The sequence below is a fragment of the Electrona antarctica genome (assembly GCF_951216825.1).
Source record: "Electrona antarctica genome assembly, chromosome: 16".
In the NCBI taxonomy this organism is placed as follows: domain Eukaryota; kingdom Metazoa; phylum Chordata; class Actinopteri; order Myctophiformes; family Myctophidae; genus Electrona; species Electrona antarctica.
In genome coordinates, this window is record NC_136797.1 from 25,220,521 (window position 1) to 25,229,697 (window position 9,177).

A 9,177-nucleotide genomic window follows, 5' to 3' on the forward strand; every position below is an offset into this window, starting at 1 on the left:
AAATGACGGCAATGACAGGCTCTTTGACAGTACCCCCCCTCCCCCCCGTGAAGATGGAGCCATTGTTTCTAAACACAAGAGTACGTTTCACAAGCGGAGAAGGGACACCGCAGGACGTGTTCTGCTCTGCGCGTGGACAGGAAGGAGGCGAAGGTGTCGTTTAGACCGTGGCGGCGTTCTGCTGTAGCGTGTCGTCGTCCTCCTCGTCCACGCTCAGGTCCAGACGAAGGTTGTCCAGGGTCTGCCTCATCAGGGCGGACTCCTTACGCCTGCACAGAGGACCAGCAAAAAACAACGTTAAAGCCAGGCACGTGCACACATAGACATCAAAGGTGGGGCTTCAGCCCCCGCATGCCCTTGGCTTTTACCCGTCTGTATAAAACAACTGCTCTATCCAGACCATGAATGCAGCATTTACTATGGTGAAAGAAATGCAAATGCCCTCCCTCTCCTTTCCATGCCATAACGCGAGAATTTATTTTTTCTGAACTCTCCTGATCTTGAACGCAGCATTTTTGCGGTGAAAGAATTTGTTTAGGAATCCATGTCATCTCCGCATCTCCAGTAGCGAACGAGTGTGGGGTCACGCCCGAAAAAAAGCAGATCTACAAGCTCTCAACGCGTCGCAGTGCGATGGCGAAAGGGCCTTTCTGTTTGAATGTTCTCCCTGTGTCCCCTAGGGTGGGTACCCTCGCAAAAAACATGCAGTAATCCTGGTCTCTAAACTATACCTCCCCCTGGCCAGCCGGGGCGCCTGATGGAGGGGAAAGGAACTGGTCGGAATAACGTGTTCGTTCCACGCGCTACGTCCAACCGGGGAAACTCTCCCTGTTCAGGTGAAAAGAAGCAGCTTGGACTACTACTTGGCCTCACCCCCCAAACCCGCCTCACCCCTGCCCACTTTGACAAGCTGGAATGGCTTAGGGTCGACGACAGAGTACAGCATCTTGCAATGGGTCTGGTCCACAAGATTCGATACACCACCAAGATACCTGTCTAGATACTTCCTTAATGTTAACGAAGTCCACACCCACAACACCAGAGGGAGTACAACGAATGTACAACCCAGATTCGGCACAAACAAGGGACTAAATTATTTTCGCTCCTATGCCACCAAAATGTGGAACGCCCTACCAACAGTCATTAAGACATGCGAATCCCTTGACTCCTTCAAAACCGCTCTCAAGGGGCACCTACGGACGGCTGCAATTCGAAACTGGCCCCCGTAAAATCTGAATCCCCCCCCCCCCCTTTTTCCCTCACTGTATATGTTTCTTTTCCCTTTTTACCTCCATTATGATGAATTCCTGTTCTGTTCTTTGTCTAATGTCTATATAGAAGTGTCTATTTGTACGTCTCTAAATGTTTTGATGAATTGAACATGGTGGACCTTCTTGTAAACAAGTGTAATGCTTAATTGGGTCGTCCACACACTGTTAACATCCTTTGTATTGAGTTTGTGCTTGAAATGTACTGTAATTCTGCAAACTGTTATAAATATTTCAATCAATCAATCAATCAGACTACTCATGCATAGAAGGAAGCATGAGGTCAGTCTGCTGCCCCCCCCCCCCCCAGGTTGGCAGAGGAAGTGTAGCGCCCAGGATGACATTAGGATTAGATAATTGACACTAGGTGAAAAAATCATGAGAAAAACTATTAACCCATTTTGGGCGGGAACCCCTTTTGGTGTTAGCATTATGTTATGCTTTGGCTATTGAAAAATAGCAGATCTACAAGCTCATAGCGCGCCACCGAGTGGCGCGCTACGAGCTTGTAGGTCTGCTATTTTTGAAAAATCAAAGAACGACTGACATAGAAACATAGCTTTTTCAGAAAACTGTCAGGATGTAGAAGACATTTTTTTAGAATCTGATCTCAGGTAAAAAAAATAAAAAAATCTTACTTCATCTGTTGGTGCTGGTCCAGTAGCTGTCTCTGCAGTCTCCCAGACGTCTCTCTCTCCTCAGAGAGCTCCCTCTGGGTGTGTCTGTACTGGGCCTCCTTCCGGCTCGTCTCCTCCTCGGCCTCGTTCAGCTGCCGCTTCAGAGCGCGCATCCTCTGGGTCAACTGCGTGGGAGCGGAGCACAGCGCAGCACAGCACCAGGGTTGATTTGGACAGCGACATTTTGATTTAAGAGTTTTTCAGTCATGGTATCTTCGAATAGTTTTCATTTGGTTTTAGTCACATTTTACCCCCGAATGTTTTAGCGTTGGGTCTAGTTTTTTGAGGGCCGCAAGCCCTAGCATTATGTTATGCTTTAGCTATTGAAAAATAGCAGATCTACAAGCTCATAGCGCGCCACCGAGTGGCGCGCTACGAGCTTGTAGGTCTGCTATTTTTGAGAAATCGAAGAACGACTGACATAGAAACATAGCTATTAGTGTAGATGTCCGTCCATTGACAATGGATGGAGAATTTACATCATATGTGTTATGTACTGGTCCACTAGTCCCTTCCTAAAGTTTTAGTCTAGTTTGTTAATTGTTGATACAATTGTCAATATATTTAGTCTTAGATAAAAAGAGAGGATCCGGGCACTCAAAGTTAAACACGAGGAAAGCCTTTATTGAATTAAAAAAGGCCTTTTTAATAAATTCAAAAAATTGCACAAATGTTCATGATTTTAAACAGAGTAAGCCAAGAAGAGGGACCTGCATCTGCATCTTATGAAATGTGCATATGAAGAGAAAAATACTATGCTTTGGTGAGACAAATCTATAACTGTCCTCTATCGCCCTCTAGTGAGAATCTGTATATAATGACATGGTGTGTGTGTGTGTGTGTGTGTGTGTGTGTGTGTGTGTGTGTGTGTGTGTGTGTGTGTGTGTGTGTGTGTGTGTGTGTGTGTGTGTGTGTGCGTGCGTGGCTGCGTGCGTGCGTGTGTGCGTGCGTGCGTGCGTTACCAGGTCTTTCTGTTCAGTAGATATCCTGTGTTCCTCCTCCAGTTGGTCAGACAGTTCATTAATCTTTCTCTCCAGTTTGCTGACGGTGTTGTTCAGAGCGGCCTTGTTCCTGAAATACACTTCTCTTTAACAACCTTTTACACTGGACTAGCACCATATTCCTCTTTAACAACCTTTTACACTGGACTAGCACCATATTCCTCTTTAACAACCATTTACACTGGACTAGCACCATATTCCTCTTTAACAACCTTTTACACTGGACTAGCAACATATTCCTCTTTAACAACCTTTTACACTGGACTAGCACCATATTCCTCTTTAACAACCTTTTACACTGGACTAGCACCATATTCCTCTTTAACAACCTTTTACACTGGACTAGCACCATATTCCTCTTTAACAACCTTTTACACTGGACTAGCACCATATTCCTCTTTAACAACCTTTTACACTGCACTAGCAACATATTCCTCTTTAACAACCTTTTACACTGGACTAGCACCATATTCCTCTTTAACAACCTTTTACACTGGACTAGCAACATATTCCTCTTTAACAACCATTTACACTGGACTAGCACCATATTCCTCTTTAACAACCTTTTACACTGGACTAGCACCATATTCCTCTTTAACAACCATTTACACTGGACTAGCACCATATTCCTCTTTAACAACCTTTTACACTGGACTAGCAACATATTCCTCTTTAACAACCTTTTACACTGGACTAGCACCATATCCCTCTTTAACAACCTTTTACACTGGACTATAGCACCATATCCCTCTTTAACAACCTTTTACACTGGACTAGCAACATATTCCTCTTTAACAACCTTTTACACTGGACTAGTAGCATATTCCTCTTTAACAACCTTTTACACTGGACTATAGCACCATATCCCTCTTTAACAACCTTTTACACTGGACTAGCACCATATCCCTCTTTAACAACCTTTTACACTGGACTAGCAACATATTCCTCTTTAACAACCTTTTACACTGGACTAGCACCATATTCCTCTTTAACAACCTTTTACACTGGACTAGTAGCATATTCCGAGATGCAACACGTTCTGAGCTTGTTATGAATGTGTCACAGTCACAGACTTTGCCTGTCTAGGTGTTGTTATTTCTATGTTGTGTTTTTGTTGTAATTGTTTTGGTTCTATTATGTTCTTGTGTTCCCCAGCTGTATCTCATGTGTAATCAGCCCTCATCATCATCATGTGTATATCAGTCCTTGTCGGATCATTAAACTCACAAACATGGGTTTTGTACATATAGGGCGTCTCAGTCCTGCCCCCTTTCATGACAACGACAGGCCCGGAAAATAATTCCCCATTCATTTTCCCCATAGTGTTTATTTAAAGACCTTTTAAGCCTCGAACAAAGCCAACTATTGTGACAAATCATGACAATAAACACAACATTTTGGACCGATCATATAATTAGAAAGAAGAAAAAAAGGAAAGGGTACAACACTTTTTGTTTTTGTTTTTCTTCTTTCTACTTATTTGATCGGCCCAAAACATTGTGTTTCTGGTCATGATTTGTCACAACAAGAGTTGGCTTTGTCCGAGGCTTAAAGGACCACTTCACCACTTTTCAACCTATCTTCATATAATAGGTCCTCACTAATAATCATGAAAAAATGGCGCAAATTTTTTCTACTCGGTCTGTGTCTCATAAGAGGGCTGTGGGCAGTTCAGAAACCGTCTTCCAGTGACATCATCGATGGGGAATACAAGCTAATAGGAACTGCAGGCTTTCTAGTCCTGAAAAGTTGCAATGCGAAAATGGAAGCCATCGTTCTCACGATAATGAAAATCTAAACATTTTTGTAAAAAGATCTTGTTTAAAAAAAAATCTGCCTAATGATGATGTCACTGGAAGACAGTTTCTAAACTGCCCACAGCCCTCATATGAGACACAGACTGAGTAGAAAAGAATCGTGCCATTTTATCATGATTATTAGTGAGGACCTATTATATGAAGATAGGTTGAAAAGTGGTGAAGTGGTCCTTTAAAAGGTCTTTAAATAAATACTTTTTGAAACGTCTATGGGAAAAATGAATGTGAAATTCTTTTGCGGGCCTGTCGTGGTCATGAAAGGGGGCAGGACTGAGACACTCTACTCTGCCTGGCTGCCCTGCCATTATGGAGACTACGTTATGGAGACTACGTTATGGAGACTACGTTATGGAGACTAGGTTATGGAGACGATCACCCACCTCTCCTCAGTGCGGAGGACGTTCTCCAGCTCCTTGACTCTGCTCTCCGTCCTGGAGATCACGTCCTCCTGGACCCTGGACGTCTGGAGCTCGTCCACCTCCACACGCAACTCACGGATCTGTGCACGGGGGTGACCAGATGGACACAGTGGTTATCAAACTTTATAATGTCAAGAATCCCCCCCCCCCCCACCACCACCATTTGAGACAATCTATAATATAAAATCCTAATTCTGAGAGTGTAGAAAATAGAACCAAGTGTACACTACGTCGTATGTCTATTTGGTTTTATCTGTACGCTCTCAGAGTTGCAGTCCGCGCACGCACGCACGCACGCACGCACGCGCACACACACACGCACACGCACACGCACACGCACACACACACACACACACACACACAGTGTGTGCGTAGACTGCGTACCTGTCTCTCCAGTATGACTTTCTCACAGTCCAGCTGTTCATTGAGATCCTTCTCCTGAATCAGCTTCAACTGTAACTGTTCAGTCTGAAATCAACAAGTCATACATAACAATAGTCAGTCGATGAATCACCAGAATTGTACACATTGTACATTGTCAAGTGTCAGGAGCAAATCTTGCGTCATCATCATCATTTTTATTTTATTTTAATCAACAATTCACCTGTTCAATAGATCTTTTGTGTTTACTGGCCCATCTCTGCTCACTGTCATGAAGCTCCTCCACTTCACTTTCAAGATCAATCATTTTCTCCTGAAAAGGACACACACATTGAACACAGAGGAATCCACCAATGCCTAAATAAACACTTCTTACTTGTCTCCCTGTTTCTCCTACACTCCCTCTCAGCTTTCCTACCGTCTGTCTCTCCTAAGCTGTCTCTCTCAGCTTTCCTACTGTCTGTCTCTCCTACACTGTCTCCCTCTCAGCTTTATTACGGTCTGTCTCTCCTATACACTGTCACCCTCTCAGCTTTATTACGGTCTGTCTCTCCTATACACTGTCACCCTCTCAGCTTTATTACGGTATGTCTCTCCTATACACTGTCTCCCTCTCAGCTTTATTACGGTCTGTCTCTCCTATACACTGTCACCCTCTCAGCTTTATTACGGTATGTCTCTCCTATACACTGTCACCCTCTCAGCTTTATTACGGTATGTCTCTCCTATACACTGTCACCCTCTCATCTTTATTACGGTCTGTCTCTCCTACACTGTCTCCCTCTCAGCTTTCCTACTGTCTGTCTCTCCTACACTGTCTCTCGGCTTTCCTACTGTCTGTCTCTCCTAATATATTAAATAACTTCTGCGTAGAGGTGCATTGTGACTCATCCCTGTCCTCTTGTTGTGAGAATACAAGGTTATGTTGAAAGGGGACAGATTAACTGTCTTTAGAAATGGCTACATTAACATTATTTATTCATGAGGTTATGGAATTAGTACAACACTGCTTGGAAGGATTAGCATAATTAATACCACATTAACCTTAAATTCTGATGACCACGACCAACTGATTCACCGATTCATTTTAAGTTCATCCCCGTGTGAACGGGGGGGCCTGTGTGCTTTTGGTCTGAAGCAATGGAAATCACTTTGAATTGTTGTTGAAATGTGCTATACACATGAAATAACGTGCCGTGCCTTGTAGTAGTAGGAGAGTACTGGTAGTAGTAGTAGTCATATAAATAGTGGTAGTATCAGTACTAGTAGTAGTAAAAACAGTAGTAGTATCCATTTACAATTTAGGCACACATCAGACGCTCTTATCCAGAGTGTAAGATCGGGCTAAATGTCATAAACCCTGAGTCAACAATAGGGTAAATGGTCAGGTTCAGTAAGTAAAATAATGAAATCCTTCAAAGACCTTCTAAGCAACATTCTATCCATTAACATGCTCAGCATTTGTGGTCACTGCTGGTCAAACAGACAGCAGAGATTGCATGTCTCTCTAAATAAGATGTGAACAAATAACCAACATGGCATGCATTGTATAGCTAGAAAACGTCGACAAGGAGTGATACAAGGATTAAGGGAGTGCTAGTGGGTGAAGGAGTGCTAGGGAAGTGGTGAGCTTTCAGACTCTGGTGGAACATGGGGAGTGAGTCTGCAGCCCTGACTGCAGGGGGAAAGGTCAGAGTTCATTTCACTGTTTGGGGGAGGCAGGAGCGGCTTTTGTAGTGTTGGCCAGGACAGACATTCTGTGATGGCTGAGCCAACTGAGTGGGAAGGGGAGTAGGGGTGGATCGTATCTTGACGGTATGGGGGGGGTGCCATGCCTTTGATTGCCTGCCTGTGTTCAGTGTTCTGAACTGAGCGTAGGCGGAAAACCGGAAGCCAAGTGAAGGGAACGCAAAGATTTCGGGTTGAAGATCCAGTTCTGGATCAGCTGAATGCCGCCGCACGCTTGGTCTTCAACCTCCCAAAATACCAGTATCAGTAGTAGTAGTTGCGAACGCAGTGAGCAGTGAACTATGAGACCTAGCAGAACATGTCTGTCTGTGTGTGTCACACTGTAACACCACCCGCCCGCCACCAGAGGGCGCAGCTGTAACTCAAAAAAACTTAACTTAACTTAAAAAAAAATTACAAAATTAAAAAATTAAAAAAAAGAGAACTTAAAAATACCTTAAAAAGTACGTTATTTATTCTAATTGTTGTTATTGCAATTTACGAGCTGCGTTCGCTTCCCGCGTTCGCGCGTCTTACTTGTTGTATTCGTAGTAGCACTAGTATCAGTAGTAGTATTACCTGTGCCTGTTTAACCTGTTTACTCAGGTCGTCTTTAGCCTGGTTGACTGTCTGCAGCTCCATGTGCAGGTCATCTACGGTTCTGTCGGCTTGCTTCCACTGCAGCTGAATGCGCTCTCTGAGCTGGATCTCCTCCTCCAAGGTCCTCTCCTTGTCGCTCAGCTTCTCAGACACCTGACAAGACACACATAAACATTAAAGACGCATTTCTAGTCTTGAGTGTTGACGTGCCAATGACTTTTGCGTTGGCCATTTAAAAATGGCAGATGTACAAGGCAGCTTGCATAGCGAGTCGATTTGTGCCGCGCCGGAAGCCTGTACGAAGCTCCTCCAGGTCACTGCTCCTCCACGTCACGTCGTGCCGCGCTGCAAGCTTGCACTGTACATATTTTTTGAACATTTTTTGAACAACACAACACTTCTCTTCTCGGGGGAACCCTGGCACTCAAAAAGGTTTGAGAAGGCTTTTGTAGGATCGTCAGGGGTCATCATCGCCATGTTGGCTTGTGGTGGACATTTTTGTCAACATTGCATTTTTGCCACAGACATACAAAATGAGTGCACAAAAATATTACCGGAAACACATGAGTGTTAAAATGGAACCAAATGGACCCGTAGTTCCATTTGAACACTCTCAGAGTTAAGGGGGTCTTTGCAAATAAAACATTTGAGAACCACTAGTGCTAGTTGGACTCCTAATGTGCCCTAGTGTCGTAGTAAATAATTGTCATACATATTCTGAATAAAATCTGGAGACTTGACATTCAGTAAGTACTGTAGGTCTTATGATCAAAATAAGAACATTATAATGGTGTGTAAAACAGAAAATCTATGTTGGTGACCCCCTGATGATCGGCCTCAGGTCTTATCGGCTCGATAGTAATATCCTCACCTCTTCCTGCAGTCTGGTGACGACTCCCTGGAGCCTCAGCAGCTCCTGGTCTTTCTCCATCAGGGACTCTTCAATCTCCTCCAACCTGGTCTGGGCGTCGTCGCGGAGCTTCTGCTGCAGACTCAGCTCTGCCCCTGCCTGGGTGGAGGCCTGCAAGGCCTCTCCTAGCTGGAGGAACAACAGAGACTTTACCCCTGAGTTCACTAACCCTAACCCTGCCTGGGTGGAGGCCTGCAAGGCCTCTCCTAGCTGGAGGAACAACAGAGACTTTACCCCTGAGTTCACTAACCCTAACCCTGCCTGGGTGGAGGCCTGCAAGGCCTCTCCTAGCTGGAGGAACAACAGAGACTTTACCCCTGAGTTCACTCACCCTAACCCTGCCTGGGTGGAGGCCTGCAAGGCCTCTCCTAGCTGG

The 9,177-nt window shown here is 44.6% G+C and overlaps 1 protein-coding gene across 1 annotated transcript in view; it reads right to left on the reverse strand.

Moving 5' to 3' along the window:
• The window catches only part of LOC306939363 (uncharacterized protein), a gene marked incomplete at its 5' end in the record, with an annotated part of 73,015 nt that continues 63,838 nt past the window's right edge, over positions 1-9,177 (reverse strand). Inside the window, 8 exons of the mRNA XM_079523950.1 lie at positions 1-269; positions 1,907-2,070; positions 2,908-3,016; positions 5,144-5,262; positions 5,567-5,650; positions 5,787-5,876; positions 7,871-8,044; positions 8,763-8,930. Of these exons, the coding sequence (XP_079380076.1) occupies positions 161-269; positions 1,907-2,070; positions 2,908-3,016; positions 5,144-5,262; positions 5,567-5,650; positions 5,787-5,876; positions 7,871-8,044; positions 8,763-8,930 (1,017 nt within the window). The 3' untranslated portion in view covers positions 1-160. The remainder of the gene's footprint in view (positions 270-1,906; positions 2,071-2,907; positions 3,017-5,143; positions 5,263-5,566; positions 5,651-5,786; positions 5,877-7,870; positions 8,045-8,762; positions 8,931-9,177) is intronic.